This window comes from Rhinolophus sinicus, linkage group LG07, assembly GCF_036562045.2.
Source record: "Rhinolophus sinicus isolate RSC01 linkage group LG07, ASM3656204v1, whole genome shotgun sequence".
NCBI lineage: Eukaryota > Metazoa > Chordata > Mammalia > Chiroptera > Rhinolophidae > Rhinolophus > Rhinolophus sinicus.
In genome coordinates, this window is record NC_133757.1 from 98507054 (window position 1) to 98526679 (window position 19626).

At 37.6% G+C, this 19626-nt stretch overlaps 1 protein-coding gene across 1 annotated transcript in view; it reads right to left on the reverse strand.

Moving 5' to 3' along the window:
• MSRA (methionine sulfoxide reductase A) overlaps window positions 1-17555 on the reverse strand; it is a 333781-nt gene extending 316226 nt beyond the window's left edge. Inside the window, exon 1 of the mRNA XM_074338344.1 lies at window positions 17256-17555. Coding sequence (XP_074194445.1) covers window positions 17256-17391 — 136 coding nt within the window. The 5' untranslated portion in view covers window positions 17392-17555. The remainder of the gene's footprint in view (window positions 1-17255) is intronic.
• Window positions 17556-19626: the final 2071 nt, after the last annotated feature.

The following is a 19626-nucleotide window of genomic DNA, read 5'->3' on the forward strand; positions in this document are numbered from 1 at the left end:
AGCTACACACACCCACAGTCTGCTTTCTTTTGAAGCTGGCACCAGCCAAGGACGCAAGGTCTAGGTCTTGGTCGACGGTAGATATACATGTGGAGTGATTAAGAGTTTGCAGTAATCTCGAGGTATCAAGATATAGGAGGAACTCTGACCAAAAGAAATACTTCATGGAACTATAGCAGCAGTCAGAAAACCTTTTCTATAAAAGGCCGGGTAATAAATATTTTAGGCTTTGCGGGTCACATGGTCCCTGTCACAACTGCTCAGTTCCGGTGTTGTAGTATGAAAACAGACATAGACAGTGTATGAACCAATAAGCATGCCTGCGTCCCAATAAAACTTTATTTACAAAAACAGGTGGCGGAAGACCCATGCATGATAAAACTCTCAGCAAATTAGGAAGAGAGGGGAATTACCTCAACTCAATAAAAAAAATCTGCAAAAAACCTACAGTTAATATCACACTTAACAGTGAAAGACTGAAGGCTTCCCCTAAGATTTGGAACAAGGTAACACAGAACTGGGAGTTCTTCCCACTGCAATAGGCAAGAAAAAGAAATGAAAGGCATACAGATTAAATTTCTATTTCTAAATGACGTGGTTGTCTAGGTAGAAAATTCCAAGTAATACACACACATACACATGCACACACTCCTAGAACTAGTAAGTGAGTTCAACAATGTTAGAGGATACAAGATGAACACAAAAAAATCAATCATGTTTCTATATACCAACAATCAATATATGGAAATTGAAATTAAAGACAATACCATTTACAATCACTCCAAAAAGAATGAAAAACATAGGTATGAACTTAACAAACATGTACAAGTTCTATACACTGAAAACTACAAAACACTGATAAAGGAAATCAAAGATAACCTAAATTAATGCTTATAGATTGGAAGATTCAACATAGTAAAGACAACAATTCTCCCCAAATGGATCTATAATTTTAATACAATTCCTATCAAAATCTTACAAGGTTTTTCTGTAAACACAGACAAGTTTATTCTGTGTGTGTGTGTGTGTGTGTGTGTGTGTGTGTGTGTGTGTATTCCTTTTTATTGTGGTAAAATACACATAACATAAAATTTCCCATCTTAACCATTTTTAGGAATGCAGTTCAATGATATTAAATACATTTATTCACACTGTTCTGCAACCATCACCACCTCTTTCATCTTGTAAAACTGAAACTCTATGCCCAGTAAACAATAACTTCCCATTCTCTCCTCCCCACCCCAGCCCCTGGTAACCACCATTCTACTTCCTTGATTTTGACGACTCTAAGTACCTTATTAAGTGAAATCATAAAGCATTATAGACAAGTTTATTTTTAAATGTATATGGAAAGGCACAGTCCTTAAAATAGCTAAAACAATCTTGAAAAAGAGAAGAAAGTGAGAGGCATAACTACCCAACATTAAGACCTACTGTATAGCTACAGTAACCAAGACAGTGTGGCATTGGCAGAGAGATGGATACATAGATCAATGGAAGAAAATAAGAACCCAGAAATGGACCCACATAAATATGCCCAACTGACTTTTGACAAAGATGCAGAAGCAATTCAATGGAGGAAGCATTTCAACAAATGGTACTTTAGCAATTGGGTATCTATAGGCCAAAAAAAAAAAAAAAAGAAATTCAAACTAAACCTCAAACCTTGAACAAAAATTAACTCAAAATGGATCATGGATTTAAATGTAAAATGTAAACTTATAAAACTTTTAGGGAAAAAAAAGGGAGAAAACCTTCAAGATCAAGGCTAGGCAGAGTTCTTAGACTGAACACAAAATGCATAATCCATAAAAGGAAAACTTCATAAATTGGAACTCGTCAAAATTGAAACCTTTTACTCTGCAAAAAGGCCCTATTAAGGTTACATGCTTATGATTCCTTTTATGTAACATTCTTGATATGACAAAATTATAGAAATGGAGAACAGATTAGTGGTTGCCAGGTGTGACAGATGGGCAGAAGGTGAGGCAGGAGGTGGGTGTGGCTGTAAAAGGGAAACACGGGTTCCTTGTGGTGATAGATCTGTTCTGTGTATTGGTTTGTATCATTATCAATATCCTAGCTGTATGCAATAGATTTGCAAGATGTTACCAATGAGGAAGCTGGGTAAATGGTACACAGAATCTCTCTGTATTATTTTTACAACTGCATGTGAATCTACAATTATCTCAAAATAAGAAACTAATTTAAAAAAAAAAAAAAAAAACAGGCTGCAGGCCAAATTTGGTCCACAGGACATATTTTGCCAACCCCTGGTTTACAGTAAAGTTGCTAAAATTTTGTAGTCCAGTTCATCAAATGTAACTCTAGATGCAAATTGACCTTTAAGTTCTCAGAATAAACAATACTATAACCTGGCTGCCAAGTTATATCTAGAAACCAATTCAAAAGCACTGGCAAGCATCAAAGACTTGTAAGATGTTTATACTTCATGGATCGGGGGTAAGCACCTGCCTACCTGAACCTCTGGTTTCTCCCCAAAGTACGCATCATCACAGAACCTGCATTCTTTCCATTTTTCATTTTGATCCAAACTCTTTACTTAGGCTGGCTTCAAAGCATTGCATAACCTAGCACCAATTTTATTTCCTTTGACTAGATTTACAAGGAAGGTATTTTTAAGTGCTTGCCATACATGTACCACATACCATGATTAATAAACATTAGCTATATTATTACTGAAGCTGAACACTTAATAACTGATCAAGAGGTGGGCTTTGTTTTGTTTTGCTTTAATAAACTGTGGTACATACACACCTTGGAATATTACGGGGCCATTAAAAACAATATATTAACTTTCAGCAAACTTGGATTAAAAGGAAACTTCCTCAACCTAATAAAGAACACGTACCAAAAAAAAAAAACTACAGCTAAAATGATAATCAGTGATTATCATATGCTTTCTCACTAAGATGAGGAACGAGACAAGGATGGCCCCTCTCACCACTCCTATTCAACATCATACTAGATGTACTAGCTAAAGCAGTAAGATAAGAAAAAGAAATAAAAGGTATGGATTGGAAAGAAATAAAACTGTCTTTGTTCACATATTGCATGATGTCAATGAAGAAAATCACAAAGAAAGGACAAAAAAAAAAAAAAACCTTTCTGGAATTAGTAAGCAATTATAGCAAGATTACAAGATACAAGGTTAATATACAAAAGTTAACTGCTTTCTTATACGCCAAAATGAGCAACTGAAATTTAAAACAAAAAACATAATACCATTTACATTAGCACCAAAAGAAATGAAATACTGCTGTATAAATCTAACAAAATATGTAAACGATTTATATGAAGAAAACACAAAATTCTGATGAAAGAAATCAAAGAATATCTAAATAAATGGAGAGTTATTCCATGCACATGAATAGGAAGAATCAATTCTGTCAAGATGTCAGGTCTTTCCAACTTGATCTACAGATTCAATGCAATCCCAATAAAAATCCCAGAAAGTTATATTGTGGATATTGACAAATTGATTCCTAAAGTTTATAAGGAGAGGAAAAAGAACCAGAAACGCCAACACAACATTGAAGAACAAAGTCAGAGGACTGACACTACCCAACTTCAAGACTTACTATAAAGCTACCATAACAAAGATAGTGTGCTATTGGTGAAAAAAATAGACAACTGGATCAAAGGAACAGAATAGAAAATCCAGAAATAGACATAAACAAATATAGTCAACCGATCCCTGACAAAGGAGCTAGGGCAATGCAATGGAGCAAAGATAGTCTTTTTAATAAATGGTGCTGAAACAACTGGACAACCACATCCATAAATAAATAAATAAATAAGTAAATAAGTAAGTAAATAAATAAATAATGAATCCAGATCCAGACCTTAAATCTTTCACAAAAGTTAACTCAAAATTTAAAATACAATCCTATAAAACTTCTAGAAAGTAAAATAGGAGAAAAAGTAGGTGATCATAGGTTTAGCAAGGCTTTTTAGATACTATACCAAAAGTGCAATTCATGAAAGGAAAAAATGGTAAGTTGGGCTTCAGGAAAATTAAAAATGTCTGCTCGGCAAGAGACATTGTCAAGAGTATAAGAATAGGCCACAGTTTGGCAGAAAATATTTGCAAAATCTGATAAAGTGCTGCTATCCAAAATATACAAGGAACTGTTAGAACTCAGCAATGTAAAAAACAATCCAATTAAAAATGGACAAAAGATACGAACAGACACTTCATTAAAGAAGATCTACCACAGACAATAGTTTAGTGGTTACCAGAAGGTAAGGGGGGTGGGGGGTGGTAGATGAGGGTAAGGGGGATCAAATATATGGTGATGGAAGGAGAACTGACTCTGGGTGGTGAACATACAATGGGATTTATAGATGATGTAATACAGAATTGTACACCTGAAATCTATGTAATTTTACTAACAATTGTCACCCCAATAAATTACAAAAAGATCTACAGCAGATAAATAAACAAATAAAAAGATGTCCATCATCATATTTCATTAGGAAAATGCAAATTAAAACAATGATGAAACTAGACTGCTATCTGTCACCATATATCAAAATTAACTCAAATGGATCAAAGGCCTAAATATAAGACCTGAAACAATAAGTTGCACAGAAGAAAGCATAGGTAGGTACTAAACTAATGAACCAGGGGTTCAGAGAGGATTTTATGAATGTGACCTCAAAGGCAAGGGAAGTAAAAGCAAAAATAAATTAATGGGACTATATCAAACTAAAAAGCTCCTGCACAGCAAAAGAAACATGAACCGAACAAAGAGGCAACCAACCAAATGGGAGGAGATATTTGCAAACAAAGCCTCCAATAAGGGGCTAATATACAAAATATAAGGAACTCATACAACAATAAAATCCAATTATAAAATGGGCAGAGGACTTGAACAGACACTTCTCCCATGAAGCCGTACAAACAGCCAACAGATGTATGAAAAAACATTCAACTTTACTAGCTATTAGGAAAATGCAAATCAAAACCACAATGAGATACCACCTCACACCTGTTAGAATGGCTGTTATCAACAGGACAATAGCAAGTGGTGGAGAGGTTGTAGAGAAAAAGGTACCCTCATACACTGCTGGTGGGAATGTAAATTGGTACAGCCACTACGCAAAACAGTATGAAGGTGACACAAAAAGTAAGAATATAATTACCATACAACCCCACAATTTCTCTTCTGGGTATCTACCCAAAAATTTTGAAAACATTTATCCCTAAAGATATATGTACCCCTATCTTCATAGCAGCATTATTATTCACAGTGGTCAAGACATGAAACAACCAAAATGTCCTTCGATAGATGACTGGATAAAGAAGATGTGATATATGTACAATGGAATATTACTCAGCCATAAGAAAAGATGAAGTATTGCCATGTGCGACAATATGGATGGATCTTGAGATTATCATGCTAAGCAAAATAAATCAGACAGAAAAAATCGAGAACCATATGATTTCATTCATGTGGGATATAAAACTAAAAGCAAGAAATGAACAAGACAAACAAACAAAAACTCATAGACACAGAGGGTAAGTGGGGAAAGGGGTGGTAGAAAAGGGTAAAGGGGATTAAGTATATGGTGACAGAAGGAGAACTGACTCTGGGTGGTGAGTACACAATGCAATATAGATGATGTATTATAGAACTGTACACTTGAAACCTATATAATTTTACTAACCAATGTCACCCTCTAATAATAAATTTACTAAAAATTAAAAGAAAACACCAATAATGAGATACCACTGCATACCTATTAGAATGGCTAAAATCCAAAACACTGACAACACCAAATGCTGACGATGCTGTGAAGCAACAGGAACTCTCCTTTACTGCTGGTGAGAATGGGAAATAGAACAACCACTTTGGGACACATAGTCATACCATATGATCCAGCAATCATGCTCCTTTGTATTTACCCAAAGGAGTTGAAAACTTACGTCCACACAAAAACCTGTACAAGAATGTTTATAAAAGCTTTATTCACAATTGAAAAACTTGGAAGCAACCAGAGATGTCCTGTAATAGGTGATGGATAAATAAACTGGGACATCCAGACAATGGAATATTATTTAACACTGAAAAAGAAATGAGTTATCAAGATACGGAGGAACCCCGAATGCATATTGCTAAGTGAGAGAAGCCAATCTGAATGGGCTACTTTACTGTATGATTCAAACTACATGGCATTTTTTAAAAGACAAAATGTGGAAACAGGATAAAGATCCACGGTTGCCAGGGGGAGCAAAAGGTCAGTGGTAGCCAGAGGATGTTTAGGGCAGTGAAACTATTCTGTATGATACTGTAATGGAGGATATCCTCATACGTCAGTACACATTTGTCAAAACCCACAGACTATATAACACAAAGAATGAACCCCAACATAAAGTATGGACTTTAGTTAATAATAAGAATTTAGTTAATGTATCAATATTGGCTCAGTGACTGTAATAAATGTACCAAACAAATGCAAAATATTAATAATAGGGGAAAGATGGTGGGGGGACGTATACAAGAGCGCTAACACTTTCCACTCAATTTTTCTGTAAACCTAAAACTGCTCCAAAAATCAAGTCTACTAATGTTTTTTAAAACAATATTTTAAGATACACCAGCTTACTTGGAGATATTTCCATGATATACTATTGAGAAAAATGAGATGCAGAGACTATAAGCTAATCTACTTTTATAAAACACCAATTATAAATAACATGTGTGTTTGCATGTGATTTTATGAATATGGAGAAAGGTACTAAATGCTCTCTTGGTTTTGGACATTGGTTACTTTGGAAATTGGGAGAAGATTAAAACGACTAAAAACTTACAGATCAAATTTTGAGCAAAAATATGAATAAAAATCTAAGATTTAGGTGATAAAGGCCCTAAAGCAAGGAGAAGCCATCTCGGCATAGACTAGGTAGGACCAGCTCACTCTGGGCAGTGAGAAGAGCCTATCACCAGACTCACTCAGTACAGACACTAAAAACTGAGAGCAAAGACCACTTTGGTTCCAATTAGGTTCCTTTCTAATTGGTTTAATACAACCACACGGTGTAAACAATAGAGAATGCTTATTTTTTAAATTATGTCAATTTTGTTTGTCAACCATCCTACAAATTCCAAAGCAAATGTATACATAAAATGAAGCATACGCTTCAGCTCTTTAATGAATCTTATTCTGGGGGGGCGGAAAAAAAGGGAATAATTGAGGATTTTCAATGAACGAAAATAGTTAAGGCTTAAGTTCTATCATTATATTAATTGAAATGCCTTGGTTCATATCTTGCCCCTGGAGATTCATATTTAAATTTATGTAGTCTATTCGTGAAATCAGGTGTGTGTTTCCCCAAAATTACTGCAGCACACTTATATAATCATATTCATCCCACTCCTAATTTTCACCAGAAAAATCATTATTCCCTTTGATTTCACTTACAGAAATCAATCCACAGAGCTCCATAGTAGGAGCATAACCCTGAAGAAGAAAATAATTTTTTTTTTTTCATTTCTTAAAATAAAAGTTATCTACAAGGGGCTCCTCAAACCTCTTTTACATTCAGAGGCAGGTGGGTGCAATTTCTGCTCTTGGAGGGATGTGGTTGGTTCCCCAGCAACCAGCCTCAGGTTGTCAGGGAGAGACCCTGTGTGAGCTCAGCTGTTATCAGGTCCTCTGCAGTCCTCGGTGCGGGGAGCGGGAGCTCTGTGCGGTATGTTTTCATGCCAGTGCACACAGCTCGGTGTGCGAGGAATGTTAAGTGGTTAGCTAGGAACTTCAGAGACCAGCAGCAGGAGTTGCTGCAGAGGGCTTACTGCTAGGTGACGTAGCTCTTCCCGAATTGGTTCTGAAGAAGAGATAAGGAAATGGAGGTTTTCAGCAATGCACGGTTTTCTCAGGGGCTCTGTTTGACAGCTGGCTACTCCATTCTGCAAACTCGAGTGTGGTTTTCTTTTCATCTGCTAACTACAGTACACTCAGGAATTTTTACTTTGTTTCATTTTTTCCAGCTGGAAAGCTATGAATTCCCTCATATTTCATTTTCATGACTTTTGGGTAAAATCTGTTCTATAAAAGTATCAAATCTTTTTCAGTTGGCCAAAGAAATCATTTTGGGCCTCCTGTGAACAATGCTTTTTAGTTTATCACATTGTATTTTACCTAAGCAAACTATAAATTACCTCATGGTAAACCACAAATTAAAAAAAAAAAAATCAAAGGTGAAATATGAAAAAGTTACAGAGGAAAATTCAACACTAATGTGATTGATTATCTTACCATGGTAACATTTTCAAAAGAATTCATTTTATATACGTGCTCTGGGAAGACATTCAATGTCTCGAAATTTTATTCTTCATTTTTTAAAAATGTAATGATAATATATTCATCGAAACAATATTGTAGCTCTGTATTTCTTCTAGTTTCAACTATTACCAGTCTTGGCTATATTATAATGCAAATTTAATACATTTATTCAACAAGCTAGTGGATCAAAAATATACCATGCTGAGAAACACTGTAGATATGCTCTAAAGAAATGACACAGAAGTGCTACAGAAATGTAAGGAACCATGTCTTTCTGAAGGGCAATAACTGTATTCAACCTTTCATAAGAGACCCAGGTTACAGAAGAGGTCCCAATTGACTCAGGATATGGCAATCTCTGGTCAAGAAAAAAAATCAAGCATTTTGCATTGGTATACACACATACACACACACACACACACACACACACACACACACACACACACACACACACACACCAGGCCCAAAATGGAGTCGCTTATGCTAATCCCCATGTCACCAAAGCAAGACTTAACTTAGTTACAGTTTTGGCTCTCCCAGAAGTGAAATCTTAAATCAGTCTATCAGGAATTACCTGATCAATCAAGACTACTGGAGAAGGCATATACTAAATGCAGAGGTAAGGATCAAAGATGAATGCAGCTCAGACTTGGGGGACCTGGTGGCACAGCAGTGCAACTGGCAGAAACAGGGAAATTAAAATACGTATCCAATGTTTTGAAGAAAAACTGGCAAGTTGCGTTTTAGAACCGAGTTTGGGGTATTGGCAGGACATACACATGCTACAAGTATTTGGAAATAGAAAAGTGGAACTTTTGCAAGATGAGATATGGATTTCAGGAGCCAACCACAGACAAGAACGGAAGGGAAGAAGCTAACCATCAATGAGAAGAAGGGTAGAAAGAGTAAAGCAGTAAAATGAAGACAAAGAACGGGGTGACGCCAGGAAATGCCAATTCCATTTACTCAAAGGGAAGCTTTGGCTCTCCCAGAAATGAAATCTTTGACACTCATGTTCAGACACTCCCAGCCTCTTACCATCTCTTGGCTTAAAATTTGGTAAGGAGATAGATACAAGTTAAAATAACTGAACAGCTATCTGAGACAAACCCACGGCCCACTAGAAATCTGATGTAACTGAAGCTCTGGGCAGCATGGCAGAAACTGAGCTCTTGCAGCCAAGCCTGGGCTGATGCTCTGAACTACAGGAAAGAGAGGAAGTAGCGGGTAAAGAGAACGCCTTACGTAACAGGCTGGACTGACACTCCATTCTTCAAATACGGCCCAGTCCTTATTACATAATTTCCATTTGGCTGCAGAAATTCTGTCCAGCTAATAATGCTTTCTGGTATAATTAAAAAAAAAAAAAAACATGGAAATCAGCAAACAATGGTAATCCTAACGCCCCAAACCCCTACCTTTCCTGTCTTCTTCTATCCACTGTTCTCTCTATTACTCGAACATTTACTGACTATCTATTATGTGCCATAATACATAATACGTGTATGTCTATTATGTATGAGACTGCTCAGAGGGGCCCACCTCTCAAAGAGCTCACCACACAATATACCGGAGTCATTCAACAAATGTTTATTGTCAGCCTATTGTGTTCCAGGCACAGAGAATAAAACAATTCCTACCCTCAAGTAGTTAGCAGTCTAATGCTCCATTTTCACAAAACATTAGCTATTATGATCCTCTCTGACAAACTGGGAACTAAGGATGGAAGAAAGATGAAAGAATAGGGGATAGATGACCCACGGCTTCCATTCATCATACACTGACACCTCAAAGCCATCTCGAAACCACAGAATTCAGTCTTTCGTACATCGCCAGAATTCCATTATTTTGGCTGGCACAGGATGGCCGGGCCAGCCAGCTGCTATGGCATGGAAAGGGGGCTGACCCCTGCCAAGGCAGCATTGTGATGGCTGGCAAGCCGCTGGGACCTATAATGGGGCTGGACCAAGCTCAGCAAAGGGGCTTCCTAGGGGCTTTCTGTTTTTGCTTCCTCCATTGGGAATATCTAGGGCGTCTTAAGTGCTTAGCTGAATTTCTACTTCCTGTTGCCAGGAAGTGATTTGAAGTAGTTTTATAGAGTTAGAAATCAGTAGCTTCCTTTGCTGTAGAATGATGGTTTGGAATAGCAGCATCAGTATGGCATGAGAATTTGTTAAATTGCAAATTATTGGGTCCAAATGTAGACCATTCAGAATCAGAATCAGAAATTCTGAGAATAGGCCTGGGTTTCAATGAGCCCTCCAAATGATTCTGATGCCTATGAAAGTTTGAGAACCACTGTGGTTTCTAATCCAGTAGGTTTGGGTTAGGGCCTGAGAATATGCATTTCTGACAAGTTCCTAGGTGATGGTGCTTCTGCTCTAGCACTTTGAAAGCCACTGCTGTGGAAGAAGCTTTATCTTCCATACAAGCATCATTCCATTCTCTCAACCTTCCTCTAATGTTCTTTCTTGCCTGCTGACCAAGAAATTGAGTGTGAGTCCTGAACCAGCTAAAGCATATTATATCTGTTTCTCTTGCTCTCATTTTTCTTCTCCTGTAAACAGGACTCTCCATTTCTAAGCCCAACATGACCTCCTTATTGGAGCAAGGGAAGGAACCTTGCTGAGGGCCTCGAGGCTACTGGCTCTCTTGGGGCTCATTACACAGGCTGAGGTCTCCTCACCCAACCAACCTCCCATTCCTCACCTCAGCTGTCTGCACTCTCCTGTCTCCCCAACCTGAGGCGGGGCACACTGTGACCCCAGAACTGAGGGTAACAGGTCAAGATCCCCACATGGATCGTGCTGAGTATAACACCTCTTTCCCCACCTCTGCTGCAGATTCCTAGTAAGTCCCCACTCAGAGATTTAAAGATAAGGGGCTCCCCACCATTCATGCTGGCCAGTAGGAAAGTTTACCACTGGCCACAAGAGTAATCGAGAGAAAAGTGAAATCAGCACAAATCCATCACTACTAGTGGGTAAACAAGAGTATGTACCCCACGGTCAAAAGGTCACCTACTCTCTGTGTCCCATTGGTCCCACGATGGTCACACAAAAAGACCACTGGTTTTGGTCTTTGTTTTTAGGCATTAACCACACGCTGCCTGATATCCATACTGAGTGACTGATGCTGAAGTGCCCTTGGTGAAATGCAATAGACTAGAGGATAAAAGAAGCATCAAACACAGCCTGGCCCCTCCTTTCCAGGAGTGAAACATGGCTCCTCCTCTGGACAGCCATCTTTCTGGGGAGCTAACCCTCACATAGGGAAATAAGACGTAGATGTAATAACTTGGATAACAACAAAGGATCTAAGTAACAATGCAAGATCCAATAGAAGGATTCATAGAATAGTACATAATTATTTGTCCAGGGGGAAAAGAAGGATCACTTAGGTCAGAGAGAAAAGGGAGAAACAGAATTCAAATTGGGCAAGTTTTGAGGAAGGACTATGATAAGGATATATGGAAAGCACAGTATTTTACCTAAGCAGGCATCTAACAGACATTTCATGAATGGTTAAATGGAAAGCTAGGAGTGTGGAATTCAGAATCACCTGAGCAACTCCAGAAGCAAAACACTGAAACCCACATTAGCCAGAAAGTGGGGTTCTGTAGGGGCCACAATGGGAAGACAGGCTGAAGGAAGGATCAGACCGTGGGACGTATGGCGTACCCTTCTTCCAGGGACTTCAGGGAAACACTGAGGGTCTGAAACAGGGTGAAATAGTTTTAGACAGGATGCGAAGAGGAGAAATTATACTTCTGGGCTCTGCAATTTAGAAATTAATCACACATTGGGGAAAATTTTTCTAAAAGGAAAACTGTTTTCTATCATTTTCTTTTAAAAGTCTATGTACATCACTGAAAATAAAAGAAGCACACATAATGTCTTCTACATAATAGTGGAAGGAATTTGTCCCCAAAGATCTTTTCTTTGTGTAAGTGATGCCACCGCAATTGCTGCTTCAATAAAAATGAATATTTATGAAATGTAAAATGACTTGGGTTAACTTATTCCAATTCCACCCTCTAAATTTAGATTTTTAAATCATGCCAAAATGTAGATTTTGATTACAAAAAGCAAGTTAGGGAGGAGAAAAAGAGCTACTTGACAAGAAAAAGAAAGCAAAATTTAAAAAAAAAAAAAAAAACTTGAAAGAGGGATGACAAAAGATGATCGAAAGGTGGTCAATTAGACTAAAAACAACAGAGAGAGATCATCTTCAAAGTGGAGCTATTTAATTCAATAAAGCAGTCACATTACAAGAATCAAAAGTTATTTTAGAAAAACCAAGAAGTAAAAAGTCTCCTACCCACCCTCAGCTCACTGCATAGCTCTCTCGCCAGCTAGTAGTTTCTCAGCCACCCTTTCAAAGTTTCTTTGTGCATACATATTATTTTCCTCCCTGTTCACACAAAAGTTAGCCTGCTATAGAACACTATTCTGACCTTCCTTTTTTCACTTAACACTATATCTTGGCAATCTCTCCATACCCACTCATACAGATTTTCCATGTTCTTTCTACAGCTGCATATTCCATTGTGAGGACGAACCATAATTTATTTAACTAGCCCCTATTGATGGGCATTTGGGTTGTTTCCAATCTTTGGCTATTGCAAACAAAGCTGCAGTGAATAACCTGGTACAGTCATCACTTGGCACACGTGCAAGAGTTCTGTAGGATAAATTCCCAGAAATTGCATTCCTGGGTCAAAAGGTATATGCAATTAAATTTTTGATAGATATTGCCAAATTCCCTTCCCTAAGAGTTGAGCCAATTTATACTCTTGCCAGCAATGTACGAGAGTGCCTTTTTCCTTAAGGCAAACAGAGTGTATCATCAAAGCTCTGGATTTTTGCCAGTCTGAGAAATGAAAAATGGTATTTGCATTCTCCTCATTATGAGTGAAGCTGAGCATCTTTTTATATGTTTAAGAGCCAATTGTACTTCCTTTTCTGGAAACTGTCTGCTCGTAACCTTTGCCTATTTTTCTAATGGATATTGGTGTTTTCTTATTCATTTCTAGGAGTTTCTTATATATTACGGAGATTAGTCCTTCACCCTTGAGTTACAAATATATACCCCAGTTTGTCTTTTGAAATTGCTTGTAGTAATTTTGCCTGCAGAAGATTTTTATTTTGATGTGACCTAACGAATCAATCTTTTAAGTCTTCTGATTTTCAAGTCACGATTAAAAAAGCATTCCTCACAGTAAGATTATAAAGGAATTCTCCCTTTCTCATAATGAAATTGTTTCGTTTATTACATTTAACTAAATGGAAAAACAATATAATAGTTAACATCACAAACTCTAGAGCCAAACATTCAGATCCACCACTTATTAGCTCTAAGACCTTGAATAAGTCACCTAACCTCTATGGGCCTCAGTTTCCACATTTACACATGGGGAGTAATAATAGTAACTATTTCATCAGGTCATTGTGAGAATTAAATGTATTAGTAAATATAAGGTAATTACTACAGTGCTTAGCATACAGTAAGCACTTAACAAGCGTGAGCTACTATCATCATAGATCTCTTTGGACTTATCTTGGTTTAGGATGGAAAGTACAAACCTGATTTTTTTTCCCATGTGGCTACCCAGCTGTCCCATAACCATACTGAATATTCTACCTTCTTCCCACTGATTTGAGATATCACCTTTATCATATAATACATTCCCACATGTATTTAAGAATTTCTTATCTTTCTATTCTACTCCATGACCTATGTATTCATGGACCAATAAGTACCACACTGTTTAATAAATCATAACCTTTATTTTATACTGTGTGCTAGCTGTCCCTCTTTGCTCTTCTTTTACAGTTACCATAACTATTCCTGTTTATTTTTCTATATAAAATGTTTTAATTAGTGTGTCCAGTTCTAGAACAAAACAAAAATATCATTAGTATTTTGAATGGGAACCGCATTACCTTTATAAATTAACTTAGAGAGAAGTGATACATGTTTCCTCTTCAGTCATCTATCCAAGAACCTGATATGTCTTGCCACTTGTTCAAGTTTTCTTTTGCGTCTTTCAGCAGTGTTTTAAAGTTGTCTTCACATAGGTCTTGCATATTTCTTGCCAAGTTTTATTCCCAAATTTTAACTTTTTTGGTTGCTATTAGAAATGGGGTGTTTTCTTCCATTATATTTTCTAACAAGTTGTTTATATAGACTAAAGCTATTGGCTTCTGTCTAGTAAGTATATACCCTATAAGACTGGGTATAATATAATAATATAATATAATGCCGGGTATAATATAACATAATACCAGGTATAATATAATATAAGATAATATAATATAACATAATACTGGGTCTTATATTAGTTTTTGCTCCAAAAGACGCATTAGAGCTGATTGTCCGGCTAGGTCTTATTTTTGGGGAAACATGGTATATAATCTTACCACCTGTAAATGGTGTTAGTTTTACCTTCTCTTTTCCAATCTGTACATCTCTAATTGCTTTCTCCTGTCTGGCTGCATTAGCTAACACCTACAAAACATGTTAAATAATAACCAGTCATCCAAACTAGGCCTGGTCATGCTTTGATCCACTTTAGGCAGCCTTGGAAAAATTACACGTTAAAAAAGTTTGAAGGTTTGAATTTTACCTTCTACTTCATGCAAAGTAGAAACCCACTAGGCCACAGTTTATAATGTATTTAAGAATTTCTTAATGGAATGGAAGAATGGAAATTTTCTTAAGAACACAAAAATGGTAAGATTAAAGCTTAGAGATAACGCTTAACAACAGAAGTATTTAATAATAGTGCACGCCTGCTACTAGGCTGAGCAAGAGTGGACCATCTCCACAATCTTTCTTGATTGGGACTTTAGTGGAAATCTCTAATGTTTCTTCATTAAGCACCATGTTGGCCTTTGGGCTGAAACAGGTATATTTTATCAGGTTACGGAAGTAGCCACCTCTGAGTGCTATTATCAAGAATGGTTGTGCAATTTGGTCAAGCAACTTTTCAGCATCTAGAGAGTTATATCATTTTTCCTTAGATCAATAAAATGATGAATTATATTAATAGATTTCATAATATTGACCCTTCCTTGCATTCTGCGACTAAATCCCAGTGCTGGATTCTCTTTATTCATAGTTATTTTGCAGTTTTGCAATAATATTCATACATAAGATTTTTTTGTGTGTGCAATCTTTATCAATTTTGGTTTCAATGTCATACATACTTCTTAAAAACAATTTAACAATTCTTTCATTTTAAATAGTGTTGGAATTACGTGCTGTTTAAATGTTTAGTAGAAATCCCCTGTAAAACTGGATATCATGCTTTGGGAGGAGGCAACTCTCTGACAACTTTATTTCTTCTAGAAAAATCAATCTGTTTAGTTTTTGGGTTTTTGTTTTTTTTTTCGTCTAGGAGGGCGTATCAAAGATCCTAGTGTGTAAAGAGGATGTTCGGTACAAGCTGGGTAAGTTCAACATTGAGAAAGCATTTTAATATCCGTAAACCACTTTAATATCCATTTCTGAATCCTGGTTTGTAAGAGAATTTATTTTTAAGGTAAGCAAGTGAAGTTTAGATAATTGGGTTAAATATAGAGAGTTAAGGATAACCTGGATTTTTTTTTTTTCCCCAAAACTCATTCTGTGAATTTGAGTTAAAAATAAAATAAACTTTTAGGGCTGGTGATGAGTTGGAGGTGAAGTGATGGTAGACACAGAAAGTCGCACTGCTAATGTAGGTGAATGAAAAACGGGTTACATAGTTTCCCAACTGCCTCAAATCCAAACAAACTCTGCCTTTTCCAATCTCATCCTGAGTATTGTACACGATATGCATTCCCTCATTATGACCTCCTATATATACTCAACAATTCTTTCAGAAGAAAAAAATAAGAATTCCTAGGAAATTTCAAATGCAGGATCTATCTTGAAATTGAGCCATATGTAAAAGATTAATCATCACTTAATCCTCCAATTGCTCTAAGGTTGTGGTTTACAAACTATGGAGTGCACTAAAATCACCTCTGGAGGGCTTGTTTAAAAGAAATTAATGGGGCCACACTTTGAGAAACACTGCACCAAGGTAATCCTACTTAAAATACGGTCCTGGGGTTGGTGGACCTGAGCTCTCTGCAAAGCACTAAGGGTCTATAACAGGACTGGAGAATTAAACTTTTGAACTTCTTTTTACAGGAGTTTAACATTACTGGGCACCCAAGCACGTGATCACTTTTCTAGCATTTCACTTTTATTGTATGTTCCAGAACTATTGGTATGAGATTGGAAAATCACGTTTAAGTTTGGGAAGCCCAGCTCTAAAATAGACACCGCCGCACGACTGATTTAAATGGGCAGGGAACACGGACCCTGGAACACAGGGCCCGGGCAGCTCCTGCCAACTGGGGGAAACTGGGCGGTCCTGGAAGATAATGGAAGCCTGAGGATAAGTCCTGAAACCAGAACACTGGACTGAGCTGCTATTTCAAAACTGCAGTTTTCATCGTTCTGCATCATTACATTGCTTCCAGTGACAACACAACACGGCACCATAGCTGCCAGCAGCCGGCATCGCCAGCAGCCGGTGCAAAACTGAAAGGAAAGGAGGCAGAGAACCCAGGAATGCGAGTGAGCAAGGATGGAAATCAGGTCAGCGCTTTTCCTGCCCAAAGTTTGCAGCCGCCAGGGTACGTGCACTCTAGATGAGTTATACCAGCATACTAGATTCCGTCAAAGCGCTTGTATTTTTTAGGGAGAAGCTAAACAAAGGAAGAGGAGGAACCCCTCCACCTCCTCCCCTGCCGGCGACTCTCCGCGCCTGCGCAGACTCCAACCTAACCCTGTGGAGGCCGAGCCACCGCTTTCTAACCGGCAAGCGGAGGACGCGCGGCAGCCCGGCGCTAACGCGCGTGCGCAGTACCGACTACCGTGTCCTCTTCGCTCGCCCGCAGCCTTACCCGCTACGACGATCGCTTCCTTCCGGCCGGGCAAGGCCTCCTGGGGACTGATGATCTTAGAAGTGGAGTCGCCCATTCTCGCGACGGGAAAAAGGCTATGGAAGAGCTGGCGAGCCGTCCTGGGGGCTGAGGACATGGGCGGGCCGAGCTGCCGCTGCGGGACCGGCGATCAATCGACAGCTGGCGCCCGGCGTCGGGTCCGGTGCGCACTGAGCCGCTGCCGCCCCGGAATCGAACTTACCTAAGGCTCCCTCCCCACGGGTGGTAACTGGGGGCGTGTTCTCTCCCCAAGGGAGTCCGTGGTTCTGGAGACTTGAGCGAGTTTTTCTGGCTCGGCTCCAGCACAAAGTTGAAACTGAGAACAAGTGTTTTGATGGCGGTACAAAGTACGTGAAGCATCAGGGGCCAAAACAAAAAACAAAATGCCTAGTCTTTGATTTTTAAGTTCGTTCCCATTTCACGACCTCCTTCGCAGTTGTTCTGTATTCCCAATAAGATACAAGATGACCTACCTTACAAACAAGTAGGAAGCTGTCTTTTTCCATCCTAATGATAAGTTGTCAAAAAGGTTAGCACTAGATCCAAAATGAAAACTAAGCGCAATTTTCAAAAATCCCAGAATGGGGAATATAATTCAATGTAATGCCATACATGTACACACACATGCATACGTATAAATAATATATTGATAAACCCATTTTTATGAGGGGGAAAATAGAGGAGCAGGGCACTAACTACCACGAGCAGTTTAGGTGAATGTAAAGGTGCTGTTGGATCATTTTTTCTCAAATCATGGGAGATAACATTTGTTACTGTGACAAATTTTTAACCCAAAAAATAAGGTGGGTGGAGCCAGATGGGTGACTTAGGAGTTCCATTTGTGAAAATTTGATTTTACACAAATGTTCTGCCAATATAGATACATAGTCTCAGATGAGGAAAGGCCCTTCCGATTACGCCTACAGAAAAAGAGAGGCCTTTGACCCAGTCTCCTCTTAGGTTTAGTAGGTTTAGTTACCTCTTCGTTTTAGTGTGGTCTGGACTGTAATGTAAGGACAGGGGAATTAGTTCTACTATATTGTAGAATATGACCACAGATGTAGCATTAAACTTAAAGTGTTTATTTTGTAATTTACATTTCCTCTGGGCAATTTGCCTCAGTTTTTATATGGATTTATTTGTTTTTACCATGAGATCATACAAAGTAGGCTCTACAGGCCTTTCCCAAAAAGTCTACTGTCCCTTCTAGGCTTGTAAAGGCCTAATCACTGCTAAGCATTTGGAAAAATAAGATCATTCTTCTGTTAAAGGAAGTACTATATGGAGTTGTTTTTGTTGTTTAATTACTGCCTTTTGATACTGATCTGCTTCTATGTTTTGTGATTGATTGTATGAAAAGAAACATGTTAGAAATACTTGGCAACTAAACTGAATTTTTCATGTTAACAAATACGTACTCGTATATAATGTTAAGTGAAAAAGCACTTAAAAGTATGGGGGATGTAGCTAAAGTATGTGTACTATGTAGTATGTAGTATATATGTGCTATGTAGTATGTATAAAAATTCATATACCATACTTTGCCATATATAATGTGCAGGTTTTTGCCCAAATTTTTGTAATTATGTAATTATTTGTTATATAAAATTTCTTGTACTATAATATGTTAAAAAATAAATGCTAAAATTCCTTTATAAAACAAACAAAAAAAAACAGTACCTAAATGTAAACAAATAAAAATTTGAATTAAAAAATTAAAACGAAAGATTTTTTTTCCCCTGAAAGTTTGGGCCATAAACATGGGTGCGCATTATACACAGCAAAATGCGGTCCCTCCACTTGCACACCCACTGAAGACTAGAAAAATTTAAAAGGATGTTTGTAGTTTGTAGGGTAACCCTCTACTGATTTTCACTCTCTCTGAACTTCTTTTTTTAAATGTTCTACATTGTTAGTGTTCTCAAGTGTTCCAATGGCTGTTACTTTTATTTTTTTTAAATAAATATTTTTAAAGCAAAAATACCTGAATTAATTTCAAAGCTTGTTTTCATAAAACGGAATCGTTTTATTCATTTACCAGAATAGTTACAAGAAAAGTTACATTGAGTTTTGTTTGTCTGTTGAAGAGAGAATTAAATATTTCTGCCCTCAATGATACCATTTTCACCACTAGAACGTCCTTGTCTTCAGACTCTTCTAATCCCTTTTGAGCTTCTCCACACTGAGAGAGCCCTTTTTTTTTGTCCCCATGGGGCCTACACCGTTTTGATTTGTCATTTTTGTGATTATGCTCTAGTTTTCCAACAAATTCTAACAATGTATGTTCTTCAGGCTGCAGTCTAAGCATCGTCTTTGGTATAACAAAGACCCA